Genomic DNA, 14,845 nt, shown 5'->3' with positions numbered 1-14,845 from the left:
ATAATTATGATATATATCTCATAATTACGACTTATGACTTATATCTAATATTTAAGACCTATTATTAAGTCATAGTTATGATTTGTATCTAATAATAATGACTTAGTATTAAGTCATAATAATGACTTATATCTTATAATAGTATTAAGTCGTAATTACGACTTAGGATGTCACAAGTTGGTACCCGAATAACTGGAATCACCCAAATACGTATAAATATACAACACAAAAGCTTTTGATTAACACTTTTTTGTAATGCAGATCACTAGTTAATTATCTTTTGTTGGAATATTTTTATATTTTTTATTTATTTCGCATGTTACCTGTCAAAATGAGCATCTATTTACTTCTGAAAAACCCAAGATGATAATGGCAACATGTACTAAAAAGTAAGCTCTCCTTCCACTCCTTCCTGTTTTAGGCCTCCTGCCCATTTTAAAAATGAGATACAAAAACATGTCCAAGATGGCACTTTGTTTTTGGGGTATGAGATTGCATAATCACTGATCAAATTTTTGTATAAATAATTGTATAAGGAAAGGGTGTAGTACAACGTTTGTCATAATTGATCTTGCTTTTTCATAACCAGCAAAAGGATGTCAAGGAAACCTTAACAACTTCCTGTCTGTAAAGATTTCCAGAGGAAGCTGATCTTTACAGTCCAAACAAAACAATTGCATGGACTTCCTCTGTTAACCATTATACACAAATCATAGCAATCAAATTGAATGCTGGTTCTACCTGTCAAAATGTGTGGTTTTGTGGACCCAATAATATGGTGTAATACAGTTATCTTTAATTGTTCAATTAATTGGTGTTAATTGTGTGACTAAAAAAGGGTGTGATGAAGTAATTGTATGTGTGTGGAGGAAGGACGTCATTAACCCTAACCTTCCATCCCAACTCCATCACAATCCATCCCCCTTTGGGGGGGATTTTGGCAGACAAGCCATCTGTACCAAGTCCATCAAAATCCACTTAGAGTTGTGGTGGTCTCGTAAAAGCAGAGAACATTGCTTCTTTTTAAGCGTATTCAGATATTTAGAGGAGAATACAAGGTTGCAATGTACAGAGTTTTACCGGGTACCAGGGGCGGATCCAGGAATTGTCGCAGGGGGGGGGGGTGTTTCATCAGCAAAAAAATCTGAAAATGTACACAGGTTTTTTTCTCCGGGGGGCGGGGGGGGGGGGGGCGGCGGGGGGGCTGGTACCATATTTCAATAGGGGGCGCTGTTCAAATCCGACAATTATTAACACTAGATTACAGAATGGTGTACCGTATTTTGAACAGGCAGACATTATACGAGTATATTTTTTTTGGGGTGACACAGCAGGGGGGGGGGGGGGTTCAATTTTTTTAGGAATTTGTATGAATTTTGTTTTTTTTGACAGAGCTGGATACGCGCCTGGGTACCTCAGGGTTCAACCTGTGCTTGTTTAATTTTGCATTCATCCCTTATGTTGTTTATATAAAGGGATTTTCACAACGATATTTTCAGCAAACCATACAATGTGGTTGATACATGTAAGTTAGTTTCATTTATTCATGTTCAAAGGTTGCCCACTTTTCAATTATGTTATTCTCACCAGTGACACCAAACCAAAATGTACACAATTTCAGTATGTGAGGGAAGTTCAAATCAAGTTAAATATATGTTCCTTATCACATAACTGCATGCCTGGCTCCATCGGCAGCACATCGCAGCATATCTTACCACCAGACACTACTATAAGTAAGATAAGGCCACAAAGAAATATAAGTCGGTCTCTGGTCAGCGCGCGCGTCGATTTTAATCATGCGCGTCGATCTTTTTTTTCCCCAAAATGTTCCGCGGTAGCTCCAACAGCGCCCTCTATTTCCGCACCTCCTCAATTTTTTTTTACCAAAAAGCACCAAGGAATGGGAAATTGCACCAAGGCAAATTATGGAGGACACTAATGTACATGAGGACACCAAAAAAGCAAAATAGTACCCACCTTGTCTTTACAATCCAAGCTTGAAAAAAACCCAAACCCCCCCCCCCAAAAAAAAAGCCGCGTGGCCGCGTCAATTCCGGAACTTTGGTCTGACCAGAGACCGAATATTTTTTTTTGGGCCTAAACATGTGAACTTTAATCTTAAAATAAACCATTTTTACAGGACCACACATCTCAAGGTTGCCCAAGCATGGTCCAAGTCACCTCTTTACCTTGGAAAGCTACAGTTTCTCAGTGTCAATTGAATAACACTTCAAGAGGCCACTTCATCTTTTAACAAAAAGAAAAGTCCACTTTTTGATCTTGGGAATAAATTATATTTTCCAACCAAAACACTCGTATTGTGCGGTGTGTCTGTGAACTACATGCTTTGTTGCATGGGAACACACGGCTCTATTTTCCTTTGCCTGTCAATTTCGCCAGGTGAGTGGACGCTAGCCTTGGGCGGCTGGAGAGGTGTCAAGTTGTGTTGGTGGGAAAAGGTTAGGGAAGGGCTTGTGTGTAGCCACTGAATGAATATTAAATCAGACTTGCCTTGACATTTTAATATTCTATAAACATAGTTAAAGAAACAAGTTTTTAAAATGAGGTCCAGTTATTTTTGTTTGTTATAGTTTTGTCTTGTAAATTTTTAGTGTGTTTCTCTTTTTGTTTACTTCCGTAACTTGATACTTTTACAATTTGCGAGACCTGCGTGGAAAAAGTCAATTCAACTTTTATATAAATTGGCCTTTCAACCACAACACAAGCAAGGCCAAACAGCCAACAACGTCCGCCAATGGATATTATTATTTATGCAACGTAGTTTCAAAGATCGCGATATTTGAAGTAATGCATCAATCCTTCGTTGATCCCAAAACAGGCCCCAGAAATTTTAACGCGACACTGAATTATACGTGGCGGGCAGCGAACATCACAAAAACGTGGCTCAGCCTTGATGGAAGCAACAGCACTCTATCCATAGAGCTTGCCCTATGCTCTATCATGCACGTCTCAATGCTTGTACTTCAAATAGCGAGTACCGTAGACCCAACCTCGTTTCCAGGGTGTGGAGCAGGCTGCAGTATGCGTTGCCATCGACGGTTTTACGCATAGCCTGGAAGTACTACGCAGTGTAGACTTTCGATTGGTCAGACCGCGCAAGGCATACTAATGTGTAGTCCTTCTGAGTATTCGTTGCACTCGGCGCAGGGGCGGCAAGCAAAGCATAGGAAAGAATATAGGGACACTTGGTGGCCACGCACCATGGAGAAAAAATATTTTGTCAAGGTCACCCCTACTACAGTTTGGTGAACGCTTTTGCAGAACGCTGATGCGCTGATAAAATGTGGAACAATTTTTTGATGCTTTATTTTCAAGCACCCCCCCCCCCCCGATCTACCCATGTAGCAACTTATCAGCTTTCCACAAGAAAACTCTTCACCGGCAATTTTACCTACCAGTTTCAAGTTCATAAGATGATAGGGAAGTATATGCAATAGTTACTAATTGCGATTTCATATTTTCAATATTTTCCAGGAGCCAAAATCCCTGGTTGAGAGTTAAAGCGCCAGCCTGTTTTTACGCATTTTTATGATTAAACAACTTCATGTTCAAATGCATGTACGCAACGAACAAAAAGTTGGTTCTTCCCCAAGTTTATGGTCTTGGAAGTCGGCATTGCATTAGGTCTATGGTGCTCGTTTCAGAAGTGTATTTAAGGTGTTTGTCGCTGATATCTTTGGACCAATCAATTTAGTGACTGCGATGGTTAGTTTCTTAATACACGCACCTTGAATCTTGGCCCTTCTGGATTACCAAGCACAATCGGCTGCCATTTCTAAAAGTTCATGCGATGTCATGCAGGCACCTGAATATAATACATAAAATATTTGATTACCAAAGAGCTCAAGACTTTTTAAAGTTAACTTGAATTTCTCACAAAACAATTTCATTAAATCTGTAGAATAATCGTCCAGTAGCAGTTTTGATATTCGCATAATTATTTTGATAAGAGATCGGTTGCCCACGCTTCTTTTGAGTTACACCCCGAAAGTTTATTTACTTTTTTTCAATTGCTAATTGAAAAAAAATGAAATACATTCATTTTTGAATGAGACATCTAACGATAAAAACTATAAATGTCATTCAATTATTTTATTCGGCTCTCGCCAGGGAGGTTCACGCAAATTTGGGGTTTTTAAATTTTTTTATTTTTTTTTAGAGAGCACGGGGCACGCATCTTTTTTATGGCGCATGACTCGACAAGAATGACTTTGTTACAGCGGACATGGTAGTGTGAAATAAAATTTTGAGTTGGATTGATTTGGCTATGCATGCATTGGGTTCACGGTCTTGAATTTTACAGTATAGATAAATTTCAAGAATACATAAACGGATTGAATATAAGTGTCTGCTGAACATGGGGTAATCACTTAACACATTTCGACCGAGCTAGGTGTATTTTTAACACATTTTAAAAGTTAATTTCACCCCCCCCCCCCCCTTGGCTACGCCACTGGTGTACGGTCCTGGTACGTGAACTTTAGGCCTGACAAATTGAGACTGAAATGCTAATGCACGTTGCTATTACACCGTGCACAGTGGCTTTGAGCGGGAATTTTATAACGGGTGAAGCAGTGTTATTTATGCCTTTATTTAACGTCTAACTCAAATTTGCGCCAGTTTTAGTTGAGAGAAAATCAACTCAGATCTATGAATTAAAAGATACCTTAGGTAACAATTTCACGGTTGTTGGCTCGGGTATCTTAATACAATATTGTTACATTTTGATTAATTCATGAAATTGAAGGAAAAAAATATTAAAAACATAGGCCTACTCATACTGGCCTATAGTACACAATCAAAAATTTTCTCGATATATGTTTACACTTCCAAACATATATTGCCATTTGCTAAAGCAATATATATGTTATATATGAAATTATAACTATCGAACTATTAACTTTCTATTAATTCCTACCTATCACGTATAAAAGGTCTAATATGTCTCACATGAATTCAAGTAAATCTGTTCCACATGTAAATAATTTCCTTGGAAAAGAATACCAAGATTTTATTATTAAAACAAAAACCAGATGACTTGAACGTTTGTTTCAGTGTATATCCTCCAAAACTGTTCGAATTGACGAGCCTCCAATCTCAATTGAGGCACAGATTTGCACTCTTAATCTACATTAATTCTGATCGAGTCTGAAGAACATTTTCAACATTAAAAAAAAACAAAGATGATAGACTGTTCGAAAAGTTGTTTTACTTTTGATCCTAGCTCTCATCAGATTTTTAGAAATGTGTTCGACATAAGAATAAGGACAAAATACACAAAATAATCATTCCTACCTTGTAAGAAACTACTGCAGTGAAAATAACTTGCTTGGCGACCATGGCTAATTCACGTCAATTGGACGGCGAGTCGGCGACCATTATAGTGAGCTGCTGCTGCTAGATCGCTGACTCGACTGAGCAGAGCGATTCAATGAGCTATCACGTGGTCTGGGCGTGGAATTTCTGCTGATGCGCATGCGCCATGGTAATATTTTTCTTTGAGAACGGGAATCATATTTCTATAGTTACGTTGGTGTGTGCAATGAGGTATACATTGAATATACAACAATGAATATGAGCGGGAAACAGTCGCGCTTTGACCATGATCTCATCCATCTTACACCATTAGAAAAATATTTGCGAACATGATATTTCTACTACGACAAAACAAAACATGATGATGTTCGAAATTTCACGAGTTACATTAATAATGCAAGGCGGCACCCAAATGTTTAATTATTATCAATAAAAACATCATTAATTCAAACATTATGTTCACTACACATTCAGTACATAGTAATCACAATGTTTTTGTCATTACCATATGCATCATGGATCGTAACTACAACGGGATTTGCACAGCATAATTGCAATTTAAATTGCCAAAACACCTTTATAAAACGTTACAGCAACGAAAGGTTCACAACATAACAGCAACGCTGTGAAAATACCAAACTGCAATGTCACGACAACATGATTTTTACAACATTATGATAAGACTTTTATGCAACGTCATCATAACGTCATGAATGGAACATCACAGCATCATTTGTATTGATTGCTTGTAATACGACACTTGATGACGTCATTATGACGTCATTACCAGAAATTTCCAGAGCTATATTTACTGTGCTGTATACAGCCAGATCTTGATTATATCTATCACGGTATATTTTCTAGCAATTGTTTAAGGTTTAAAGGTCTTTTTATTGTAACTTCCGGTCTGATGACGTAATCAATTTTTTTCGCGCACAGGTGTTGTCTGCATTATGGTCATCATGTTCATTAATTTTGAAGCGATTACCGCAAACTTCGCCACAGACATCAAGTGAAAATGCGTTTTTGACGTTTTTTAACCTGCCGCTAGAGGGCGCTCCAACACTTCATGACGTCACCCATTATTTTTTTTGAAAGGTCAATCCAGGCAGACACTTAAATCGTTAAAAGCAAGTTCATATCTTTTTCCACTTTTAAATTATTAGGCACTTCCGGTTTCGACCGGAAGGAAGGGTCACGCGATTTTACGCACACGAGATAAAATGAAGATCATGTATTACCATGTCGATTCCCGCAAATTTCAGGTTCCGGTCTCTCACGGTTGATTTTATATGGAATTTCAAAGATTAAATTCATTAAACTTTCGAGTGACGTCACGTGACCCATGATGACGTCATGATTACGTAATTGCAAAAAAACACATCTGCGGTGGATTGGGCATTCATGTATTGACAAATGAAGTTCATATATGTTTCCATTTTTCCAAACAGTTCTGGAGAAGAATTTGCTGAGAATATGCTGAGGAGAACAAAAACAGTAAATTCTTACAAAACCATGGGTGTTGTGCTCAAAGCCCAACACCTAATTGGGCTTAATTGGGCTCAAGGCCCAACACCTAATTTCTCGGCAAGTTGTCAACTCGGTTTCCGTCAACTTGGTGAGTTATCACTTCTTCACAAGTTGACATGTCAACTTCAGGTAGTTGACTTGGCGACATGATTTGTCTGAACAAGCCGACATCTTAATGGAGGAAGTCGATTTAGCGAGAACATTCTTCTCGACAAGTCGTCATCTAGAATTCGTTAAGTCGACTTGGCGAGATGATTTATCCCGGCAAGTCGTCATGTCGACTCCGGGAAGTCGACTTGGCTAGATAATTCATCTTGACAAGTCGTCATATCGACTTCAGGAAGTCGACTTGGCTAGATAATTTATCTCGACGAGTCGTCATCTCGACTTCGGGAAGTCGACTTGACGAGATAATTAATAAGTCGCCTTACTTTCCGCTATATGTCAACATGGCGTGATAAATTATCTCAGTATATAAATAAGTTGATGGCACTCATGGAGCGCCGTAGTTTGGCTACAACTTACAAGAAAATTAACAAACATTTTGTGTACATTTTCCCATAGGGACCGAGCTAGTTACGGACCGAGTTGGCTACGGACCGAGTTGGCTACGAACCGAGTTGGCCACGGACCGAGTTGGCCACGGACCGAGTTGGCCACGGACCGAGTTGGCCACGGACCGAGTTGACTCGGACCGAGTTGGTTACGGATCGAATTGACCGACACCCAAATGGAGAGGGGTTATCGTGCGTAAAGTAGTGCACTTCTCGCGGCAAATTTAAGTTTTCAAAAAGGTAAACTTGGCAAGCACATATTTATCATTTCGACAGTTTTGTAAATATGGTCATATTTAATTAGGCCTAATTGTTATGCTTGTTTATGATTTCCCATAGGCCTAGGCCTAGCCCCATAAATGTGGCCTATTTACTGGACTGATAGGCCACACATCGACATGTACAAAAACGTGTCGCACTTTGCCAAATTTTGATTTTCGCATTTAGGCTTAGTTTGTAGGTTTTTTTTGCTTTAGAAGCATACTCTCCCTCTTTATAGGCTAATCAGAAAGTGCTGCCTTTTTCAGATGTATATTTTTCGTGAAATTTCCAGATTCATTTTACACGTTTGCGTATCAAAATTTCAACATGAAATTTCACACAAATTAGACATCTGAAAAAGGCAGCACTTTCTGACTAGCCTATAAAGAGGGTGAGTATGCTTCTAAAGCAAAAAAATCCTACAAACTAAGCCTAAATGTGAAAATCAAAATTTGGCAAAGTGCGACACGTTTTTGTACATGTGGATGTGTGGCCTATGTTTACGGAGGTAGTCCAGTAAATTGGCCACATTTATGGGGCTAGCCTAGGCCCTACTCTACTGTAAAATGTGGAAAATATAGTTTTCTGACTGGATATTTTGCCGGCGCCGGTATCTGGGTATCCTTTCTTATTCTGTAGGCCTAAACTTTATTTTCATGGAGGCTTTCTCTGATTAGCTTTAATATAGTCTTATAATATTGGCTGCCGGAGGAATCAACGATGACCTAGCTGGCAAACTAACGTTATTGGCACCGGCCAATTATCATCTGCCTTTATTTAATTAATATTCAAGGCTTCTTCTCGTTCCTTCTTCAGTGTTGGTGTGCTTAGCAAGAACCGTTCAGAAGTAGGCCTTAGTTACTTTGCTAATCCTCGAATAACGGTATGGCAGAGTCGGCCGCAGCAGTCGATGAGAGCCAGGCTGGAACTGGCGTGGCAGCTGACCTCAAGGAGTATGAGGTCCAGTTCTTTGGCTTCACCCCCAAATCCTTCATTGACGGAGGTAGGCCCACTTTTAGCCATGTTGGGTTGATCGGTCGATATGCGATCGGTCGATCCCGCTGCGCTTGCTATCTGTAGATCATGACGGATATCTTGGACTTTAGGCGAAGTAAAAAAAAAAACATGTTTAGCGTCCCCGCCCGCTTCCTTTTTAGAGGCCGCCTCCTTTTTTTTTTTTTTTTTTTTTTTTTTAAAAGACAAAAATTGATAAATTTTAACGATCTCTGACGAAAGAAATCGTATTTTTAGACTATTATACCGTGTATAAAGCTGTGGAAATAGTCAATGAGTCCAAGTGGCGGCCATTTTGAAAAAAGCTGGTAACCATCTTGAAAAATAGCCCGGCCGCGTTGTCTTGAAAAATGTGTCGGGCGGCCATTTTGAAAAGAAAAAAAAAAAAAAAAAAAGGGCCTCCTCCTTCCTTTTTGTCAAAGAGGCAGGACGCTAAACATGTTTTTTTTTTATTTTGCCTTATGTACCTTTTAAAAAAAAATCCTACAGAGCCATGAATTAGAAAGAAAAGATGTTTGGTGGCAGCGCGATCGACCGATAGCGTCATGATCGACCGATAGCACAGGGTGATTGACCGATGGCATACATCGACTGATCTCGCTATGAACAGCCATCTTGTGTTAATCCAGAATGCAGATTGCAAAGTGCCTGGCCAACAATGTTATATCCATATCCATAATTGATCTTAAAGGGAAAATACAACATTTGCAAACATCAAAAAATAAAACTACCAAATCATTTTGAAATACCTTGCTGGACTGTTAGTGAATGACAGTGTAAAGCATCCTGCAAAATCATGGCACCTGGTATACTGTCATTTTCAAGAAAAGTGGTATTTTTGTATCAATTTCCAACGCTGATCGGCCGATCAGCTTTGGAAAAAACTGGCTTTTTTTTCAAATACTGGCCCCAATTGACCATCGCACTTGTTTGCAATCGATTACAAACCTATGAACGGGTACGAGCCAGCTGGACTGGTTCCCTTACCTTACAATTCCCCAATGTACGTAAACTGCTCTGTTTCTTCTTATATGGAGTCAGGGAACCAGACTACAGGAAAATGATTGTTTTTCTTGGTTTTTATAGCATTTTTGAACCCAAAACCTCAAAAAAGTCAGTGTAACTATAATTGCTATATATTTCCAACCCCCCAATTCCATCCATTTCTGAAAATTACAGCAAAATGCTAGCAAATGATGTAGGCCTATATTCCCTTTAAAATATGAATCTACATTTCTATAATTTTTCTTATTTTCACTAATATTTGAATTAGACAGAAGAATAACTCCCATCTTGACTTTCATTTTCCAGTCCACAATGCTTTGGTGGATTATCTCAACGACTCAGTTGAAGCCACGGAGAAATTCCTTCTTGAAGAGGTAAGGAAAAGAATTTCAGCGATATCAACAGATATGTGATTCAATATTGAACAGCATGCTACATGTTCTATGTGAACTGGGCCCAATTCGCCCTGTAATATTGTTTGCGTTTGTCTCCATTTTATGCAGGCTGAAGCGAATTCTGAAGTCGTATCCCCGGAATTTGTCCGAGAAGTGAGTTTCAACTTTTGATGATAGTGAAATATTGACGCGTCACATTAATTGAGGACACAATAATAGGAAAGGAACAATAATAAATATACGCCTTTTTCACAGTTCATTCCAATAGCCAATCGTGACTCGATTTGTTACGGACTTGTGATTGACGTTACTGATGTTTGAATCTGTCCTTTCTTCCCTTGCAGGCATCGGACAGACTATTCTCACACTTCTTGAAGACGTTTGACAAGAACTTTGACCGTCTGGAGTCCTACCTCAAGAAGAACCTCTTCCACATTCCCAGCAACGTGCTTCTGCCTGAAGATGCTGTAAGCTTGGAGTTGGGGGTGGGGAGGGTTCAAGAATGGAAAGGGGGGGGGGGGAGATTTTGGGAAGTTACATTTCAGTTATTACATAAATTAACTCTAAAATAAGTCCCTAAAGTAGTCAAATGGCTTCTGATTGACATTAAAGGGAATGTACATCATTGGCTTTTGCTGTAATTTTCAGAAATGAACTATTTGAGGGGTTAATATAATAGATCAAATATTGTTACACTGACATGTTTGAAGTTTTGTGTTTGAAAATGCTGGAAAAAACCAAGAAAAACAAAAACGTTCAAGTAGTCTGGTTCCCTGACTCCACTAAGGATGAAATGGATCAATGTATTGATGCCGAAAAATTGTAAGGTAAGGGAACAAGTCTAGCTGGCCTGCACCCGTTCATGAACATGTATAACCAATAGCAAACAAAATTTGGACTGGAAAAAAAGGGTAAATTTGGAGCATTAGTTGAAAATAGTTAGGTTTTTCCAACGGTGGTCGGCCGACCATTGTTGGAAATGTATACAAAAATACAATTTTCTTGAAAATGATTTCAAACCAGGTGCCATAATTTTACAGGATGCTTTAGACTGTCATTTACCAACATCCTAGTAAGGTAAATTGTAAAAACTTAGTAGTTTTATTTTTCGATGTTTGCAATTGTTGTATTTTCCCTTTAAATGAGTATAAGATTTGGAGCAATAATGGTCTTTTTCATCCTTCATTGTTAATTTTCACTGTTATTTTTACACAGGTACATTGGCAAGACTACAGTGCGAAAGACGACGTCAAGTTAGACGGGGATCTTGAGTCATTACGACAACAGATCAGAAATGTGAGTCGGATGCAGTCCTTGTGAAATTTCTGGTCAATGTTTAAGTTCATATGAATAGCTTGTCACTTGGTTTGAGTTGGGGAGACTTGTGATTGACTTATGAATGACTTGTGATGACTTGTGATTGGCTTGTGATTGGTTTGTGATAGACTTGTGGTAGACTTTTGATAGACTTGTGATTGGCTTGTGATTGACTTGTGACGACTTGTGATGAACTTGTGATTGGCTTGTGATTGACTTGTGATGAACTTGTGATTGGCTTGTGATTGACTCGTGAAGAACTTGTGATTGACTTGTGAATTGGCTCGTGATGAAATTGTAATGTCTAAATGCATCCTTTCATGGAAAATATTCCTGTTTTCTTGAACCATCTAGTCCCTTTACGTCAATGCCAGACTTCGGCAATGGTTGCAGGAGGCTGAGGTAGCGCAAGCTCAGTTGGACGTCTTACTCCTTCAACTCAACAACTTCCATCACATACTCAGCAAAGCCAACAGTAAGCGCTTCGTTCTCAAACCAAGAAATCTGAAGAAAAAAAAACTCTACGCAAGCAATTTCAATTTTGTTTTGTGGCTTGTGAATAAGACTTGTGCAGCCCTTATATTAAAGCCAGAGTCCATCATTTGCAGCTATCCAAAAACTAACTGACGTAATTATTGTTGAAAAAACATACTTGGTTGAAAGATAGCAAGGGGACTAAACTCCCTGTGAAATGATTCTTTCTGGCAAGCCGTCATTTTGAAGAAATCAACAAAAGAAGACCTTTCCAACGGTGCGTCTTAAGAAGCACCGTTGGAAATTTCTGTTTGTAGTTCGTTTTTTTTATTCTGTGAAGCACGCTCAAGTTGACACGACGCACACGCGCGCGTGGTTGCTATAATTCGTCGGATCGGTGCGCGACATCGCAGAGCTGCAATCGGCTGTGAGAACGTGTCTCGAGCACTGAATTCAGGCCCGATTCAAAACATGATTCAGCAACTTTTGATTTGAAATCGAGATCCTAGAATGCTGTTTTTCTCGAAACATACAGCTGAAGCTGAGCTGCAACTTCATCAGGTAATTATTCAGCACCCTTCTTTAGATTTTTAGCATTTTTGTTGCTTCAACCGAACAAAATGCACTAATTACAAATGATGGACTATACCTGTAACTTGGCCCAAAGTTTGAAACGGAATTGCCCTGTGATGCCAATAAATGGGCCAAATCTCTATGGGCTAGATGTCTGAAAAAGTTTACCGGTGAAAATCCATTGTCTTGTCTTGATGTTTGTTTTTCTCTTGGCGTAGTTTCAGATCTGAGTGAATCCATCGTCTTCATGGCTGGCAAGGCCCGGAAGCTTCAAGATCAGCTCACGATAGTCCTTCAGCAGAACCTCCGAGATGCCCAGGTGTGTGATAATTCATATCATAGTATTCTGCTATTTTCCGCGTTTCTTCTCGTATGGGCTACAATGAAGACTGCCGTTGCCATGGTATCGACCAATCAGCATTGAGGGTTCAAGTTTTGTAGAATACGAAAGCGCCAATCAGGATCCGTGTTTTGTGAAATATTCTAATTTTTTGTTTTGGTGTTTTTTTAATTCCAACCAGGAACAGCAATACACAAACCTACCTGCTGTGATGCCCTTCTCAACTTCGTAACCCTCATAGCATGGTGATGCAACTTTTGGTTTAAAGGGGATAACTAATTTTGGAAATGCTTTAAAACTTTTTGAGCATTTTCCAAATCAGTCGACTCTCATTATAAAGAGCACTTTTATAAAGAGGTTCTGCTTATAAAGAGCGAATTCTGAGGTCCCAAATCTCGGGTTCTCTTTGTGTTTCTTTGTCCTTTTATAACAACATTCCTGTTATAAAGAGGTAATTTGGCTAGTCCCATCGATCTTGTAATAACGAGATTCGAGTGCCCCTTTAATTATTATTATCATGCAAAGAAAAGGGACAATAGCTTCCAGTGAATTGTACATAGCCTTTAATTTGTGTAAATATGTATAAATGCTTTAGCTAAGTATTAAATGAAGCACAATTTTCTTTTTTTAGCTACAATAACAGATACTTCATGTAAGGCCAAAAAAAAAATTAGTCGGTCTCTGGTCAGCGCGCGCGTCGATTTTAATCATGCGCGTCAATCTTTGTTTTCCCAAAATGTTCCGCGGTAGCTTCAACAGCGCCCTCTATTGCCGCACCTCAATTTTTTTTACCAAAGAGCACCAAGGAATGGGAAATTGCACCAAGGCAAATGATCGAAAGCACCAAGGCAAATTATGGAGGACACCAATGTACATGAGGACACCAAAAAACAAAATAGTACCCCACCTTGTCTGTACAATCCAAGCTTGAAAGAAAAAAAAATACCAAAAAAAAAAAAGCCGCATTGCCACGTCAATTCCGGAACTTCGGTCTGACCAGAGACCGAATATTTTTTTTTTTTGGCCTAAAGATTATTACATTAACTCAACTCCCTACTGTATTTTACTAAGTGCTGGACCAAGTCCACCAAAATCAATCAATCACACTGCTTCCAATGCATGCTTTGCTTTAGGCCTCCAGGCCCAGTCCATCATATTCCATCAATATTTAGTCAAACCAGGCCTGCAGGACCAAGTCCCCCTAATCCACCAAAATGGGGGGGGGGGGGGGGGGGGGGGATGGATGGATTTTGATGGAGTGGAGGAGGCTAGGGTTAATAAAAAAAAACCAAGTCAATCACAAGTCAAGCAGGAGGTCGTGGGTTTGAGTCCTACGGGAGTAAACCTTCAAATTTTCAAACAAGCTATCAGACATGCCTGAGCGTACAATGCTTATAAATAACATAAATTAAAGGGAATATACAACATTTGCAAACATCGAAAAATAAAACTACCAAGTTTTTATGAAATACCTTACTAGGATGTTGGTTAATAACAGTCTAAAGCATCCTGTAAACTTATGGCACCTGGTGTGAAGTCATTTTCAAGAAAATAGTATTTTTGTAAAAATTTCCAGCGGTGGTCGGCCGACCACCGTTGGGGAAACCTAACTATTTTTCAACCACTGCTCCAAATTCACCATTAATTCAGTCCAAATTTTGTTCGCTATTGGTTACATGTTCATGAACGGGTGCAGGCCAGCTAGACTGGTACCCTTACCTTACAATTTTCCAGCATCTGTAAATTGATCCATTTTATATTTAGTGGAGTCGGGGAACCAGACTACTTGAACAGTTTTGTTTTTCTTGGTTTTTCCAGCATTTTCGAACACAAAACTTCAAACATGTCAGTGTAACAATATTTGATCTATTATACTAACCCCTCAAATAGTTCATTTCTGAAAATTACAGCAAAAGCCAATGATGTATATTCCCTTTAAGAGTAAAACCCACTATAACAATCTAGTAGGACTATTATGTGTAACAAAACCATTCTTTTTTCATTTTTAATCCAGTTCTGTGAACTAACTTGTGAATAATACAATT

The 14,845-nt window shown here is 38.9% G+C and overlaps 1 protein-coding gene across 1 annotated transcript; it reads left to right on the top strand.

Moving 5' to 3' along the window:
- The first annotated feature begins 7,506 nt into the window (after positions 1–7,506).
- Positions 7,507–13,459, top strand: LOC119723730 (protein MIS12 homolog). The gene is made up of 9 exons (XM_038194546.1): positions 7,507–7,661; positions 8,499–8,685; positions 10,008–10,075; positions 10,205–10,249; positions 10,441–10,563; positions 11,312–11,392; positions 11,768–11,888; positions 12,679–12,779; positions 12,982–13,459. Exons 2-9 carry the CDS (start codon positions 8,568–8,570, stop codon positions 13,030–13,032), a joined length of 708 nt encoding a protein of 235 aa, XP_038050474.1. The 5' UTR covers positions 7,507–7,661; positions 8,499–8,567; the 3' UTR covers positions 13,033–13,459.
- Positions 13,460–14,845: the final 1,386 nt, after the last annotated feature.

Source organism: Patiria miniata, unplaced genomic scaffold (genome assembly GCF_015706575.1).
Source record: "Patiria miniata isolate m_02_andy unplaced genomic scaffold, ASM1570657v1 HiC_scaffold_17, whole genome shotgun sequence".
NCBI classification, from domain to species: domain Eukaryota; kingdom Metazoa; phylum Echinodermata; class Asteroidea; order Valvatida; family Asterinidae; genus Patiria; species Patiria miniata.
The sequence above is the reverse complement of the archived record's forward strand: the minus strand, read 5'-3'. Positions and strand labels throughout refer to the sequence as shown.

Coding starts and splice junctions, on each gene's coding strand:
- LOC119723730 (XM_038194546.1), top strand. CDS start 8,568: ATGGCAGAGTCGGCCGCAGCAGTCGATGAGAGCCAGGCTGGAACTGGC. Junction 10,076..10,204: donor AGAAATTCCTTCTTGAAGAG/GTAAGGAAAAGA, acceptor CATTTTATGCAG/GCTGAAGCGAATTCTGAAGT. Junction 10,250..10,440: donor CCCCGGAATTTGTCCGAGAA/GTGAGTTTCAAC, acceptor CTTCCCTTGCAG/GCATCGGACAGACTATTCTC.